The sequence below is a fragment of the Poecilia formosa genome, unplaced genomic scaffold (assembly GCF_000485575.1).
Source record: "Poecilia formosa unplaced genomic scaffold, Poecilia_formosa-5.1.2 Scaffold480, whole genome shotgun sequence".
Taxonomy (NCBI): Eukaryota; Metazoa; Chordata; class Actinopteri; order Cyprinodontiformes; family Poeciliidae; genus Poecilia; species Poecilia formosa.
This window is the reverse complement of record NW_006800419.1, coordinates 397030-413523: the sequence shown is the minus strand read 5'-3', so window position 1 is coordinate 413523 and position 16494 is coordinate 397030. Positions and strand designations below refer to the sequence as shown.

The window sequence follows — 16494 nt, the reverse complement described above, 5'->3', positions numbered from 1 at the left end:
TCCATAAATTGTCAGATTTTATTAACATAAAATCTGACAATTTATGGATTTTTTAAATCTGAAATATTCTACATAAAATCCCAAAGCAGAATGCTGACACGCGATTGGCTGGCGATTCTTTTCCTTGGTGCTGATTGGCTGAAGCCCGGATGTTAGCTTGTGCCTTAGCGTCCAGATGAACGTCTGCTGGTTCAGCAGCTTTCAGAGGAAACCTCCAGGTGGATTTTATTTAATTATTTGCATAATAAATTAAAAACTTCCCAATGATTTTTACAACAGTTGTTAAAAATGTTCCCATCGCTGAAAAGCCGCTGCAGCTGCTTGCAGACGAATTATGGTGATGATTTTTATTTCAAATGGAATTTTGACTTTAATCATTTTGGGTTTTTTAATATTTAAAATGTTTTAGTCGCAGTGTTAAATGTTGTTTAGGAGATGATGAATGGAAACGTCGGCTAGAAGCTGAGATGGACTGATCGATAGATTATCTGGTTGGTTTATTGATTATCCGTCTGTTTCTGTTGGACTCTTCTCTAAGTTCTGGTTTCTGTTTCCTCCGGGTCCAGAACCGATCTGAGCTGTTTTCTGTCCTCAGGCCCGGGATGACGTCATCAGGCTGCTGCGGTCCGACAGAACCGGACCGGAGACCCTGGAGGCCCACTACGGTTCTGCTGCCCCCTGCAGGCCGCTGCAGGCGCTGCAGAGGGACGCCACGCTTCTCCATGGCAACCAGCGCACAGAGGATGTGTACGAGAGGCCGATGGCTGAGGTCAGAAGGTCAAAGCGGTTCTGACTGACTCCTTCCAGCTGGTTGGGCACTTTGACCCGGTCCGGTTCTGATTGGTTTAAATGTTTGTTTTCACGTTGAACATTCTAAGCTAAACTTCAAACAAGCCCTCAGCATGATGCCACCACCACCGTACTCAGCAGTTGGTATCATTTTTTTATTGGTAGATTTTTAAAAATTTATATTTAAATCATTTAATTATTTTTAATTTGTTACAAATATTTTTATTTAATTTCATAAATTTTGTATGTTTTTTCCTTTTTTATTTTTGTTTATTTTTCGTATTATTTTACTTTTACTTTTTTATATTTTTCTAATTCGTTATTCTTTTATTTTTGTTTATTTATTTTTAAGTTTTTTATAGCATATTTGTTATTTAGTAATTAAGTCAGGGGTCCAGAGCTGCAGCAGGCTCCCCAGGCTCTCTGGAGCTGCCGGTTCCGGCGTGGGAACCGGGCCGGACGGTTTGCGCTGACAGGTTCTCGCCTCGTCCTGCAGCTGGACCGTCTGGAGGACAAGCAGAAGGAGACGTACAGGCGGATGCTGGAGCAGCTGCTGCTGGCGGAGAAATGCCACCGCCGCACCGTCATGGAGCTGGACAGCGAGAAGCGGAAACACGCCGACTTCATCAACAAGAGCGACGACTTCACCAACCTGCTGGAGCAGGAGAGGGAGAGGTGAGCGCAGCGCCTGCTTCTGCCCGGGGCCGGCTGCGCTCAGCCGATTTATGAGCTGCTAGTCGTCCAGAACTCCTGATCCGAAGAGAGGAACCAGAACCAGAACCGCTCTGAAGCAGCTGCTGCTTCAGAGCGGTTAGTTCAGTTCAATTTAAATTCTATTCAATTAATTAAAAATTTTAATGACATTTTTTAAGTATTCAATTTTAATTTCATCTTTTGTGATTTAATTTCCTTTTAAATTGATTGAAGATTGAATTGAGTGACTATGTGGGGCCGGTTCCTCCCTCTGCCCTCAGACTGAAGCGGCTGCTGGAGCAGGAGAAGGCCCTGCAGGCCCGGCGGGACCAGGACCATCGCCGGAGGCTGGACAAGCTGCAGGACGAGCTGGGGAAGCTCAAGTCCTTCACTCTGCTGCTGGCAGACGAGAGGCAGCTGCATGTCGAACACATCGACCAGCAGAACCAGAAGATCCAGAACCTCAGCCAGAAGCTGCAGGACCGGGAGCGGCAGCTGGCCGCATCCAGCGACGCCGCCCTGCAGGACGGGCAGAAGGCGCTGTGCCTGGAGGCGGAGCTGGAGGCCCAACAGGCGAGGTTCAGGCAGGAGCACCAAGACCTGCTGGCCAAGATGGCCGACCAGGAGTCCCAGAACCAGCAGCTGAGGCTGAAGCTGGACGGGCTGGCGCAGAGGGCCGGGGAGCTGCAGGAGAGGAACACGCTGCTGCAGAAATCTGAGGAGGACCTGCAGAAGCTGAGGGAGAAGATCAGCAGAGGAGAGCGCGGGAACTCCTCCCTCACCGCAGAGCTGGAGAACCTGAGGAAGAAAGTCTTGGAGATGGAGGGCAAAGACGAGGAGATCACCAAGACCGAGACGCAGTGCAGGGAGCTGAGGAACCGGCTGCAGGACGAGCAGAACCGCAACCAGGAGCTGCGGCTGCAGGTGGACGGCCTCCAGAAGAGGATGGCGGAGCTGGAGAGGCTGGAGGCGGCGTTTGGCAGGAGCCGGACGGAGAGCGCCCAGCTGCACCAAAACCTGGAGAAGGAGAGGAAGGTGGTGAAGGACCTGGGCACAGACCTGGAGCGGCTTCGGTCTCGGCTGAAGGAGCTGGAGTCATCCGAGTCCAAGCTGGAGACAAACGAGTCGGCCCTCAGAGAGGAACTGCTGAAGCTGAAGTCCTTCACCGTCATCCTGGCGGACGAGAGGAAGACGATGGGGGAGCGGCTGAAGCAGGAGGAGCAGAAACACGAAGACTTGAGTACGATGCTGAAGGCAGAGCAAGGGAAGGTCACGGAGGTTACTGAGAAGCTGATAGAGGAGAGCAAGAAGTTCCTCAAGTTCAAGTCAGAGACAGAAGTCCAGCTGGAAGGTCTGACTCTGGAGAGGGAGGAGCTCCGATCGACGCTGAGGAACAGCGAGGAAGAGCTTGACGAGCTGAACGAGAAGCTGAAGAAGATGGGAGCAGACAGACTGGAGGAGATGGCCAACAGAGACCGAGAAGAAGACAACCGAGTCCAGAAGCTCACCACTGAGATAGAGAGGCTTAGAGGCCGGCTGGAGCAGCTGCAGGTGGTGGAGGGAGACCTGATGAGGTCGGAGGATGAATACGACCTGCTGGAGAAGAAGTTCAGACACGAGCAGGACCGAGCAAACATGCTGTCCAAGCTGGTGGACGAGATGAAGGCTCAGGTGGCCAGGAGCAAAGCAGTGGAGCGAGGCGAGGCCAAGAGTCTGGAGGCCCAGCTGAGGATCCGCTGCAAAGTGGAGGAGGCCAAGACCAGAGAGCTGCGGGTCGAAGTCCTAGCCCTCAAGGAGAAAATCCACGAACTCATGAACAAGGAGGACCAGCTCTCCCAGCTGCAGGTGGACTTCTCCGTCCTCCAGCAGAAGTTCCTGGAGGAAGAAGAGAAGAAGAGGCGCCTGAGTGTGGATGTGGAGAACCTCGCCAGAGAGCTGGAGGCCTCGAAGCGCTACAGCCGAGCCCTGAGGCCCGGTGTGAACGGCAGGAGGATGGTGGACGTCCCTGTGACCTCCACGGCGGTCCAGACGGAGTCAAACGGGTCGGCCGAGGATGAAACCGCAGCCGGATTTATCCGGAAATCCGTTCAGGAGGAGAACCACCTCATGAACAACCTCAGACAACACGGCCTGAAGAGGCCCGTGGTTCTGGATCGATACCCTCCGGCATCAGCAGACCATGGAGGGAGATCCTCAACACCCTGGATGGGCAAGAAGGGGGCCGTCACGCCGACTCAGACCAGAGGTTCCTCCTCAATGTCCCCGAATCTCGGACGACCTCTTCACATCCGTGTGACACCAGACCACGGGTCGAGCACGGCCACCCTGGAGATCACCAGCCCGCGGTCTGAGGACTTCTTCTCCAGCACAACCATCATCCCAACGCTTGGTCTTCAGCAGCCTCGCATCACCATAGTCCCCAAACCCTCAACTGTCTGTACTGTAAGCGGAGATCCTGATCGGGTCAAGTCTCCAGTTACGGTCACCAGCATCTCCAGGACCAAGAGTCCAGAGAAGCCCAGCAGCATCGCTGGGGTCCTGCAGTCGCCGGTGTCCATCATCACAGTTAGCACCACGCCGGTAGCTGAGGTGTGTGCTTCATCCGACCCTCACGAGAGCACCACCAGGCGGACGCTGATCAAGATGACCTCCGAGAAACCACCAGACAGGAAGTTCAACAGCAACATCATAACGACGGAGGACAACAAGATCCACATCCACCTGGGCTCCCAGTTCCAGAGAAGCGCTGAGGGCAGCAGCAGTCCTGTCAGACCAACAGGAAGTAGCTGCGACTGCCAGGAAACTGGAACGGTGCTCCGCTCCCCACGCCAGAACAAGATGACCAGCAGTATAACCATCAACCCTGTCACCACTGCAGCATCCAGACCCACACAGTCTCTGGTGAGTGTCTGAAGATCTCGAGTGACTTCTGATCTTCTGACACTTCAAATGCTTCTGAATTGTTTTAGGTGACTGAGGATTATGCAGGTATCAGATGGTGTTTTTGCACCCGATCCGATGGAAAGTTCGGTCTGACAACGTATGCAGGAATTAGAAGACATTAAAGTCAGTGGGTCCTCACAGACCACCAGCATCTCCAACTGCCCAACCAACCGAGACGTCAGGTCTATTTGTGTTGAAACTACGCAACAATTAGAACAAGTTAAAGTCATTGTGGCCTTGCTAGCTACTGCTAGCCATTCCGTGTGACTGCGTCTCAGGCTGTCTGACCATGATAGACCTTGGGTGTGTTTTGGTTGGACGGTTGGCAACTGTATCTTTGACTGTCTGACCAAGATGGACCGGGAGTCATATTTGGGTCATGAGTGAGACCTAATATGACTCCTGATGGGAACGTCATGAGTGAAAGAAGAACTTAAACACGGTAGAAAAGTAAGATGCAGAAGTACAGCACAAGAGTGAAATGGAGATCTTGTGTGAACATTTTTGAGTTTTACTTCCAGACCGTGTTGTTTATGCTAGCAGAGTTTCATTGACACATGGTGGGTATCAACATGGCTGAAATAAGTGCTCATCATTAGCTTCCATTTATTGCTGTGTTGGTATAACTCGTTAGCGTTAGCAGAGCTAACATTTATGATTAGTGCTTTATGGTTAGCGTGTATGGTTGCTACCTTTCAGAAATTAAAATAAGGGACCATATACATCTATATGTAAAGGGGGTGGGGGGAGCTGCGGCGGCAGCACCTACCCAGAAAGCAGTTGGGCACAATGTCTCATCACCAACACCGTGAGTCAAACAATGACCGGGGCAGCCTACTATATAAACTACTCGGGGACCATCTCTTTATTATTACACATACACATTTGTAGAGTACGGAACAAATTGCGTCCCGTATCGGTTCAATACGGGACGGGTGGCAACGCTATCAGCCCGGATAGCTTTTGAGTTAGCAATGCCCACCACTGGTTGTTAGCTTCAAAGGGGGAACATGCTAACAAGATCTACTGCTGATAACTGCTTCAAACGTTACTAGAAAAGTCCAGAACTATCCCTTTAAGAGGCTCGGGTCTTCAAGGTTTCTCCATCCAGGACCTGTGTCTCCTGTTCATCCTGGGTTTTATGTTTTCAGCTCAGTTCGGATGTGCAGTCGGCTCCGAGCGCAGCCTCACGGATCCCTGTGCAGCTCAACGGGAAGACGGTTGTGGGTGTGTCCGCTGTGACGAGGTTGGAGTCTCGGGCCGAAGGCCAGGCGATGAAGATCGAGCTGAGGAAGTCGAGGGTGTGCAGCTCGGCCTCTGCAGCAGCAGGAAAGGGCTGAGAGTCTGATGAGGATCCGCTCCCAACACGCGGCTTCAGCTGCTCATCGGTCACTTCTTCGGTTTGCTGCTTTGAACGGATGCTGATCCCAGCCTGGTTCTGTTGGGTTCTGTTGGGTTCTGCTTGTTTGATGCCACGCTCGCTTCACTGCTGCTCGTGCAGGTTTGGACTTACAGAGGCACCGTGAAACCATTTCTGACCAGAACCAAATAAACTATTTGTCTAAACTTCAGCTTCTTTCTCTTGTCTCGGCTCTCTGAGTCAAACCTCACAGCTTTAACATGTTCACCTTCCTGACTTTTAAATCAAGTGGCTTTTTAAGCCACAAGTTTCGGGTAATTTGAAACTAATGTAAGACTCGTGGGTGTCCAGCTGCTGTGATTCTCCTTTGAAGAATAATCCACAGAAAATAATTGAGCTCTTTCTCAGTGTCGAACATTTAATTTTTTTCTTCACTCCCCCATCAGCTGTTCTCGGTCTTCTGTCGTCATCGAACGTTTGCGCTCTCCCCCATCCAGGGAGCCTTTCACAATAAAACATTTTACATTTCATAACTCCAGAGGCGCAAAAAGTGGGTATGCAGCGTATGCAACGCATAGGGGCGCATCACCAGAGGGGGCGCTAAAACCCCGTCTGGAGGGGGCGACGCGCCGATTATGTTTTCCCATCCACTTCAGCGCGCCTCACGCTCCTTCACCTCTCGCACATAACGAGGTAAATGCGATTTTTACGCTTCACGCAGCGTCGCCTCGGGGGGGGGGGAAGATGAGCGTCGCTCCTTCACCCTGACGTTCCTTCCCTCGGGGGGGAGGGAGGGAGCGCCGATTTATGTTTTCGCATCCACCTGAATAATGCGCAGTTGCGCCACTGCATAACTCCAATTTTCACACTTACACTAAATAAATTTTGCTGTTTCATCTGACTCAAATAATCCATAAAAATGTCCAAAAACACGCATATGTATGTTAATTCATCACAAAGATTATTGCTGCATATTTTGTATATATTTTGTTGGTTTGTTACATTTTATTTCAGCAAATATTTCTTTAGTCAAGTGCAAACAGATCATCATTGTTTAATTCAGTATAATTATTTTTGATGTTTCAATGAATTAAAATTTTTCATTTTTCATTTTATCATCATTTATTAGTTTTACTGCTTTATGTGTCCCATAACTGCAGCTACATTATTTATATAGTTTTGATTGACTTTAAATCATTCTTCTGAGTTTTATATTCTGTTTGTATTTTTACTTTAATTTATGGAGGAGATATAGGGGTTATTGAAAAAGGAATTCTGAGATTTAAGTCAGAATTTAATTACATCTATTATTTAAAGTCCATTTTAATTAATTTTTTCCGCTTTGGTATTTTGTTATTTTAAGTTTTTAATTCCAGATTTATTAATTGTATTACCAAAAGGAGCCAGAAGGTGGCGCTTTTGAGACAGAAAACAAACACTGTCCTTATCTAGACGGCAGGGGGCAGCACTGGTCCTAGAGAAGTCGGAGGAAGACGTTGGTGGCTGCTGTGATTTTATAACAATGCTTTAAATCCGTCAGTTTAACGGTCAACAGTTGTTTTACAAACCTCTCGCTGGAAATGATGGCCTCCAGCTACAAAGACGAGGACGGACACATCACCGTGTCGGGATCCGGAGCCGCGGCCGGGGGCGGGGGCGGCTCTCTGCGGAGCAAGAAGCCTGAAAACACCGCTTTCAAGCAGCAGAGACTCCCGGCCTGGCAGCCCATCCTGACCGCAGGGACCGTCCTGCCAGCCTTCTTCATCATCGGCCTCATGTTCATCCCCATCGGCATCGGCCTGTACGTGACGTCCAACAACATCAAGGAGTTCGAGGTAGCCATGTTTGTTAGAGAATCAACAGAAACCGTTAAGCAACCCAGTGACACGCTGTTACAGCCCAACCAAACTCCGTTCAGAAATCTGGTGTTTTAGAGACATTTCCTCCTGGCGTGTTTAAACTGCTCTCTCTGTTGGAAAGTGAACATTTGTTTCTAAGACTTAGCCCCTCCGGATGATTCCGCTAAAAGAAAAAGAAATTAAAACATAATTAACACCAAAGAAATTAGCCGAGCTTTAAAAATTTTTCAACCGGACTTCGAAAATATGACATTTTAGTGACATTTTATATCTTTTTTTTTTGTAATAAAACACACCCTTTATTACAATTTCATAAAGATTTATTACAAATAAAATGTTCTGCTTGATTCCGTATAATTAAAAATTTCAAACAGCATCAAAGCCCTAAGTCCAAGTTTTAAAAAATCTGTCAACCAAACTCCGTTCAGAAATCTGCTGTTTTAGTGACATTTCTTCCTTTGGTGCAGTGGTATGAACATCAATTTAAAATACGGTCCTGTTCTTAATTTTATGGGTTGAAGCAGCTCTCTATTTACTGTTTCTATGGAGGATTTGACAAATAAAATGAAATAAAAACTGAATCCTTGAATAAAGCTCCATTTGCTCTGTCTTTGTAAAACATTATCTGCATAAATATTTCTTTAGAAAGCTGAGGTCCTCTGGGTGATTTGGCAAAAATTTAAATGAAAAACATAATTAACAGTAAAGCCAAGTTTTAAAAGTTTCAACCAAACTCCATCCAAAAATCCTTCATTTTAGTGACAATGTGTATCTGGTATCTAGTGCAGCTGTTGGGTTCAGAAGTTTCAGATCCATGATGCTGAGCATCTAGCGATGGTTTCTGTCCAGGTCGATTACACAGGAGTAGAAATGTCCAGTCCGTGCTTTACCTGCTCCCAGAACTTCAGCTGGAACAGCACCAAGCCGTGCACCTGCTCCGTCCCCTTCCACCTGGACCAGCCGTACGAAGTAAGAGCTGCTGCTTTCCGGGTCACAGCCCGCTGCAGCCGGGGCCTAACCGTCTCTCTTCCACCCGCAGAGCAACGTCTTCATGTATTACGGACTCTCCAACTTCTACCAGAACCACCGGCGCTACGTCAAGTCCCGAGACGACAGCCAGCTGAACGGAAACGAGGAGTCCCTCAGGGTGAGGCTGCGCTGCTCAGGACGTTCTGCTTCATCCAGTCGTTACGTTTATTTCTCTGCTTCCCAACAGAAACCCAGTAAGGAGTGCGAGCCGTACGCCAAGCACAACAACAAGCCCATCGCGCCGTGCGGAGCCATCGCCAACAGCATGTTTAACGGTGACGACTCGGGCTTTCCCTGCAGAACCGCTCCACATCTTCTGCTCAATTCATTCAGTATTTTTATGTTTTAGACTCACTGGAGCTGATTTACATCGACCCAAACGGCACAAAGGTCCAGATCCCGCTGACGGCCACAGGAATCGCCTGGTGGACGGACAAACACGTGAAGTTCAGGAATCCTGGAGCAGAAAACACCAACCTCACCGTCGTTTTCCAAGGTATCGTCAGTTCCTGTAACGAGCCGAACCGCCTGGTCCAAACCGGAATCCGGTCCGGTCTGCTGCGGGTCCAAACCGGAATCCGGTCCGGTTTCCCTCCGGTTCAAACCGAGACAGAAAAACGTTCTTATTTTCATCTCTACTGATTCCTGAGGAATCAAAGTTGGCAGAACCTGGTGATGCAACTGGACCGGCTGCAATGAGTCAGTTAATCAAACGATAAATTAAAATGAGATCAATAATTTCCTTTGACAGAAAAAATGATTGTTTTTCTCTTTCTACCAGTTTTGTTGATTTATTTTGGATATTTAAATGTTTTCCAGTTCCAGAGTTAAATGTTCATTAGAATATAAAGTTTTTCTTCTTACGTTTTCATCATTATGTTGGTGGAAAATGGCTTCAAAACAACATATCATCATTTATCAGAAAAACTTCTGGGTCGATTTCTTTATTACTGTTTGAAATGTAAAGAAATAAAGTGTCGAATATAAGAATAGATTAGACATCAGGTTGGTTTTGGTCTCGGAACCATGTGTGTGAACCGGTGCTGACCCAGTGACCGGCCCGCTCCAGTCGCTGTTAAACTCTGACCTTCCTCCGGTTCAGGGACGACGCGGCCGGTGAACTGGCGCCGGCCCGTGTTCCAGCTGGACTCCGACCCGGACAACAACGGATTCATCAACGAGGATTTCATCGTGTGGATGCGGACCGCCGCCCTGCCCACGTTCCGGAAGCTGTACCGGATCATCCAGAGGCGGAGCAACGTGCATCCCACGCTGCCGCGCGGCAACTACTCCCTGGAGGTGGTGTACAGTATCCTGTCAGAGGTCAGAGGTCACTTTGAGCTCTCCTACAGAAATCCATGTTCCCAGTAGAAGCCCAGCTGGGATCCAGAGTCTTCCTCCTTAACGAGCGGATCCCAGATTATCCGGTGCGGAGCTTCGAGGGCCGGAAGCGGATGATCCTGAGCACCATCTCCTGGATGGGCGGGAAGAACCCGTTCCTGGGCATCGCCTACGTCAGCGTGGGCTCCGTCTGCTTCCTGCTGGGCGTCCTGCTCCTCATCATCCACCACAAATATGGAAACCGCAACAACGCTGCCGAGATCTCCCACTGAGAGCCGGGCCGGGCCGGGCCGGAGCGGTTCTGCTGCAGCGTTGAGGTTAAAATCAGCTTTTTTAGATTCTAACAACACGGCAGAGCGAGGCGGAACCGGACAGGGAAAGAACCCGATAAGTTCTGGAGCGACCCACCGGGTCGCAGACTTACCGCCCCCACTGCAGGAACCAGGTCCGGCTCCCAGAACCGACCCGGTCAGGAAGTCCGGTCGGTTCCGGTCCGACTCAGATGACCTGATGAACTGCTGGTCTGTGGTTCATCAACGTCCTCAGAGCTCAGCAGAACCTCTGGGTTCTGATCCAGGAATTTCTCCCTCATTCAGTTTGGAGACATTTTTATTTTTGCTTTTAACGAGAAACTCACTTTCTTGTTTCACTGAGTTTCGGAGATCATTTTCATGACAAAGTTTTCCTGATTAGTGATAAACTTTCTGAGCTCCTGGATCTGCTTCAGGATCGAAACGTTTCTGGGTTTCATTCCTCCCATCCTGCAGGGGGAGCTAATCCCATCCAACTGTGAATGTTAGTGCTAGCGTTAGTACTGAAGCAGGCATTAATAATAATAATAATAATAATCTGTCTGCAGAAACGCAGGATGATAATTTAAAGATAATTTCTGCACATTTTGGTCATAAATATTTCCAGCGTTTAGATCCAGGAATTATCCAGGTCCATTCATTATTTCTTTACATTTTCCTTCTGATCTGTTTAATTTTAATTGTTTTTAAAGTTAATGTAGAAGAAAACGCAGGAAAAGATCCAGAAGAACCTAAAACTAAATGATTGATGTAGATTTATCAGAGAACAGCGATCCGTCTGAGCGGTCCCGGTTCCGGTCCTGGTCCTGGTCCTGGTCCCGGTCCCGGTCCCGGTCCTGGTCCTGGTCCTGGTCCCGGTCCTGGCCCTGGTTCCTGCGGTGGGTCTGAGCGTTGCGTTGCTGCATGTGTCCCGGTTCTGGTTCTGGTTATTTATGGTTGTGATCAGACTCTGTTGTTGTTGGTCTCTGTGCTGCATGAACTAAATGCCTCTTTTGTTCATTTCTGCACTGATGACGTCTGTCTTTAATATTATTGTTAATATTGTTGCTTTAAATTAATAAATTCTTAATTTTTAAAACATGATTGTTGTTCCTTTGACTGCTCCTCACTTCCTGTCTGGAAAATGGGAGTGACGAAAACGAGGAGAAAGTTCCTCAGATTTGCAGCTTTTGGGCTCTAACCTGTTCAGGACTCGGTAAACCAGTAAACCAGTAAACTAGTTCCTCTTACTGGTCTGGACAGTTGAAACCTGCAATGTGACCAAAGTTCAATGGATTTCAAAATGAAATAAAGAAATTTTCAGGAGGGAAAACTTTAGCTTTAACTGCTGGACTGCAGGGAAATCTGGGCAGGAACATTTCTGAAACCTCCTTTCAGGATTCAGTGTGAATTAAAGTCCTGAACATCTAGAACTGAAATTTGAAAATGATCAGAAAGATTATTCACCAACTTAAATCAGAAAGTAAAGCTCATGTGAAGCCATTCCTCTCAGAGAGAAACAACTGGTGTTTATTCTGATGGTTCTGGCTTCAGGACATGAAAGCCTGAACTTTAGACCCATTGAACAGAATCTCCATTTTCTATTCAGTTTCTGCTCTCACTTCTGGGTCTGGGCTCCTTTTGCATGGATGAGATCAGGCGTAGTTCTGCTGAGGTTCTGGAAGTCCAGAAAACAATAAAACACACATGAGTATTTAATGCCTTTCAATCTGAACTTTAATGCGCAGAAACTACATTTTTTGGGGATTGGAGGTTAAACTGAACATGTAGTTTGGCTGAGTCTCCGGCAGGGGGTAGCGGAGCGCTCAAAGCGGAGAACTTAACTGAGCGAAGAAGAAGCAGCAGCATCAGTTGAGTTCCGGTGTCCTTGTGTTAGAATCGCGCTACCAGACGGGTCCACGAAGATGTTCAGAACCATGAATGTGAGTAGATTTTACTGGTTATTCACCTTCCGGCTGTTGGCGCCCATTTAGTTCTGACCAGTTAGATTAAAGCGGCTCAACTCAACGGCTAGTTTTAGCTTCACTTAGCTTGCCGGGGTCAGAGAGCTTCCGGAGCGGCTCTAGCTGTAACAGAACCTCCTGTCAGCCTCTTTCTGGTTCTGGTTCTGATTCTGATCATGAACACGGTCAAGAGGAAGTTTATTAAAATGTTGTAGCGGGTGTGTGTCTGTGAGTGAGTTTGACCGGTGTCCGGGTGCGTTTCCCAGGCGGTCCAGCAGATGGCGCGGCGCAGCATCTGCAGCTCTGCCCGCCGGCAGGTGGAGAACAAGGTTCCCCAGAAGCAGAAGATGTTCCAGGTGAGCAAACACCCCAACACACACCTTCATACGTCCAGGTCCACCTTCACACACCGGTGACGTCACGCTGGGTCAGAGGTCAGGCTCAGGGAAGCTGAATGAAGGTCAAATTGTTGATCTGCTCAGCGGTTCTGCAGGTTTTTCTTTTCTGGTTTTCTGTCTTCTTTGGACCATTTATCCCCCAGAACTGAACAGAACCTCTTAATTTAATAAAGAACTGAAGGTTATTGATAATAACCCAAAACCTTTTGGGTTTTTTCAGAACTAAAACCAGTTTAGATCAGTTAAGATGTCGACTGAAGAACTTAAACAACTGAAACGACACATAAAACTGACAGTTTTAGAGAAGAAGAAGATGAAGACAGAACTTGTGGGTTCAAAGCAGAGAAGAAACTTCAGAACCTTTGGGGTTCTGCTGAATAAACGAGAAGTTGCATATGTCTTCATGTTAAGTATGATTAAAAAGTACAAATGGCTCCCTTTGATGACGTCATAAAGGAGCGTCAGGCATGTAGAACAGATGACTGATTGTTGTGATGACGCCATGATGGAAGTTTGTCGATCCTGAAATAAACGAATCACTTTGACTCAGATCGACTCTGTTACAGAATAATACAAGAATAAAGTTATTACATTCTAAAAGAATTCCTCCACAAAAATAATAATAAATGGAAATGACTGTTGAGCATCTTGTGAAGTTTTCTGGCATCAGTTTTAGAAATGATAAATATCTTTTAACTCGTCAGCATCAAATAGAACCAGACGGACCATATCAGATATTAACTATCGAAGCTTTTCATTAAAATCACATTTTTCTCATAATTTAATAATTAAAAAGATTTTTGGTATCAAACTCAAATATCCACCACAGGAGAAATATTTGGACTGTTTTTATTAAATGACCTTTTGACCTTTGACTGATCTCTGGTCCCATTGGTCCATGTCTAACCCGTTTGCTGACCCGACAGCAGGTTCTGACCCAGTTTCTCTGATGGTTCTGTTGCAGGAGGATAACGGGATGCCGATCCATTTGAAGGGCGGCAGCAGCGACGCCCTGCTGTACCGGGCCACCATGGTGCTGACCGTCCTGGGTGAGAAAAGTTCTGATCGATCCGGTCCAAAGGTCCGGTCTGGTTCTGTTCTGACGCTCCGTTTCTCCCTGCAGGAGTCGGCTTCACGCTGTACGAACTGGTCAAGGCGTCATTCCCTCAGAAGAAGGACTGACACCGGTCTGGATCGTTGTTCTGGTTCCAGCCGGGCCCATTTGTATAGAGATGATATTCCAGAATCAGAACCGACCCGTTTCCTGCTCTCTCTGTGTTCTTGTTTCATGTTCTTGGAGCGGTAACTTGATATTTCTGTTCACTTGAGGATCAATAAACACAAAATACCTCTGATGACCCAGAACCGCGGATCCGACCCGTTTGTTCCAGAACCAGAGCGGCCCACACACCTGACATTTATCTGCAGTAACTTTAACATTTCAATAATGTCTAAACTTAAAATTCAGTTATCAACTAAAAGCTTAATTAATTTCTGTATTTATATTTTTCTGCTGCAGCAAATCATGAGTCTATTAAAAAGGGGCGGGGCTTATGCGGTTAGAAACAAGCTGATTGGTCCGCAGGTTGACCAGCCAGATGACGGGTGGAGTCAAAATATTTAAATAATGACATCATTCGTTGTTTTCCTTTTTAAGCACTTTAGTTTTTGTGTGAATTTTGTTGCGTAAAACATTTTTTAATTAACATTTTGTTTAGAATATTTATTACATATTTAATAAGATTTTTTATTAAAATTTCAGCAAATAAATTCAGGGGAAAAAATAGTATTAAAAAAAAAAAAGACAAAATATTGAGTAGAAGCAAAGTGGTCCATAAATATCCAGCTATTCACGGCCCTCGCTGCTGCAGCGCCACCTGGTGGAAAACATTCGTGCTGCTGTAGCGGCCGAACCCCGCCAGGGGGCGCCGCAGGCCGCACACATTCCTCCTGCCTCAAGTTGTTAGCTCCGATTAAAACGTCAAAATGCGGCCAGACAGCAGTGATGACGTCATGTTTAATACTTGCCAGCATGTTCTGGTTCCGATCCAGCTTCAATAGAACCAGGTTTCAACTCATTAATAGACGAACATCTGCAGACATTTATTATTCTGACTGAAATGAGTTCTGGATGTTTGACGCTGAAACCTGCAGATGATCCAGAAAGACGCGTAAAAACGGGAAAACTCTCCCAGTTTTCCAGACAGTTTTCCAGACAGTTTTCTGCTCCTTCCCTTCCCCACATGCTGCGCCGCCGTCTCCATCTGCAGCCGCGCGGTCCTCCATCATTGGAAAGGAATGCAGAAATATGGAAAAGTTTCCGTGCGCGTGCCAGCCCTCTCAGAGGTTACGCACCACTTTCTGGCCCGGCTGTGTGTCGTAAGCGCTGGGAGCGCTGGGAGTGCTGGGAGCAGCCCCCCTGTTAAGTAGCGGGCCGCGTGGAAACCCTCCCCACTTGGAAGAGGCTTCCCGACGCGTCTGGGAAGCCATAGAACCCACGGAGATCCCGAACCGGACCGGACCAGCCCGAGTCTTCCTGCTTTCTTCCCGTTTTCAGAGCAGAACCAGCAGCTTCCCGCGCAGGTCAGTCCGGTTTCTGCTTCGTTCAGAGAAACATTTTCTATCTGCTTAGCGCGCGGAGCAGGTTTTGGCACCGCGGTGCGTAATTGCGCACTGGTGCCAAAACTTCTCCACCTTTTTCCTCACCAGTGGAAACATTTCCCCTCTTCGCAGTGAAGTTTAGGCAGGAGTTAAACTGCGTTTCTGTCTGATAGTTGCGCATCAGAACCGGACCGGACCGGGAGAAGGAGCGCAGAGTTTCTCCAGCTGCTTCCTCACATGATGAATGTTAGATTTGTGATTTAATGTTTAAAAGTGTTTTTCTTTTTCTTTTCGGTTAATCGGTTCTTTGTCAGGTTTCCTCTCTGACCTTCATCTTCTTCTCCTCGCAGCTCGTCGCATGCTGAGCTGAGGAAGAGGAGCCGAAGATGAAGAGCGCCCTGCTGCTGCTGCTGCTGCTGCTGGCCTCCTCCCGGGCCCAGGACCAAGGTAAAGCTTCATCATCATCATCATCCTCCTCCTCCTCTTCCTCCTCTTCCTCCTCTCTTCTCCTCTCCTCTCCAGCAGTAAATCCTGAATAAACTCTGAGAAACAAAACGCGTGTTTGTGATTTGATTTGTTGGATTATTTTCTCTCCGCTGCCTCAGTTTTGCTTCTTTTTGCAGGAATTTGAAAAATGTCTCTCAGATTTATGATGGCAGCTTTCAGACCAGATGTTGCCTCTAAATCATGACTTCAGCTTCAGCGCAGTGCCGTTCGTGACTCTTAAATATATGTTCAAAACCATAAATCACCAGAGAATATCACACACTTAATTACATTATAAAGGACAGAATTTGTTTTTTCTGTTTCTGCGTCTCTTTGTGGCAGATGGAGTTCATTCCTGTCACAGCAGGAGGCGCTCTAGCCTAAAATCTAACTAGAAACATTTTAGACGAAATGTTCCAGTTCAGTGAACCAGGAGCGAAGGGCCCCTTGGATTCAGGTGGCCAAGGTTCCTCCCAGCGTCTCTCCTCCTCACTGAACGGAAAAGACTCAATATGACTTCCAGCTTATTTTCCAGAGCAGAAAATCTGGATCTGCTCAAAGGTCAGAGCCTCTCCTGCAAGGGGCCTCCTCCCCGTCATTTAGGGGCCCCGCGCCGCTTCCCCGGGGTCACGAAGAGGCCAAACGCTCTAGAACAGGAGACGGTCCGGGTTGTGTGTGAGGCTCGGCGTGCGTGTGTGTGTGTGTGTGTGTGTGTGTGGAGTGTGTGTGTGTGTGTGTGTG

General features: G+C 47.6%; 4 protein-coding genes across 5 annotated transcripts in view; all 4 read left to right on the top strand.

Moving 5' to 3' along the window:
- Positions 1 to 677: 677 nt before the first annotated feature.
- filip1b (filamin A interacting protein 1b) lies at positions 678 to 5996 on the top strand. The gene is made up of 4 exons (XM_016664334.1): positions 678 to 769; positions 1286 to 1464; positions 1764 to 4389; positions 5595 to 5996. Exons 1-4 carry the CDS (start codon positions 761 to 763, stop codon positions 5763 to 5765), a joined length of 2985 nt encoding a protein of 994 aa, XP_016519820.1. The 5' UTR covers positions 678 to 760; the 3' UTR covers positions 5766 to 5996.
- A 1233-nt stretch (positions 5997 to 7229) lies between these two features.
- Positions 7230 to 16494, top strand: part of LOC103156417 (cell cycle control protein 50A-like) — a 21318-nt gene continuing 12053 nt past the window's right edge. Inside the window, exons 1-8 of one of the 2 annotated variants that reach the window (XR_001659690.1) lie at positions 7230 to 7620; positions 8494 to 8613; positions 8684 to 8791; positions 8861 to 8948; positions 9023 to 9169; positions 9776 to 9982; positions 10093 to 10750; positions 13132 to 13135. Coding sequence is in view for 1 of the 2 variants with exons in the window: in XM_007578455.2 (XP_007578517.1) it covers positions 7366 to 7620; positions 8494 to 8613; positions 8684 to 8791; positions 8861 to 8948; positions 9023 to 9169; positions 9776 to 9982; positions 10093 to 10286 (1119 nt within the window). In the remaining variant the exon portion in view is untranslated. Of the gene's footprint in view, positions 7621 to 8493; positions 8614 to 8683; positions 8792 to 8860; positions 8949 to 9022; positions 9170 to 9775; positions 9983 to 10092; positions 11409 to 13131; positions 13136 to 16494 lie in introns of those variants that run through there. The other variant, XM_007578455.2, reaches the window with a different exon arrangement.
- Positions 12003 to 14031, top strand: cox7a2b (cytochrome c oxidase subunit 7A2b). Its single transcript, XM_007578454.2, has 4 exons — positions 12003 to 12247; positions 12535 to 12624; positions 13631 to 13715; positions 13790 to 14031. Exons 1-4 carry the CDS (start codon positions 12230 to 12232, stop codon positions 13846 to 13848), a joined length of 252 nt encoding a protein of 83 aa, XP_007578516.1. The 5' UTR covers positions 12003 to 12229; the 3' UTR covers positions 13849 to 14031.
- The window catches only part of col12a1b (collagen, type XII, alpha 1b), a 105837-nt gene continuing 103798 nt past the window's right edge, over positions 14456 to 16494 (top strand). The window contains exons 1-2 of the mRNA XM_016664328.1: positions 14456 to 15249; positions 15618 to 15714. Of these exons, the coding sequence (XP_016519814.1) occupies positions 15654 to 15714 (61 nt within the window). The 5' untranslated portion in view covers positions 14456 to 15249; positions 15618 to 15653. The remainder of the gene's footprint in view (positions 15250 to 15617; positions 15715 to 16494) is intronic.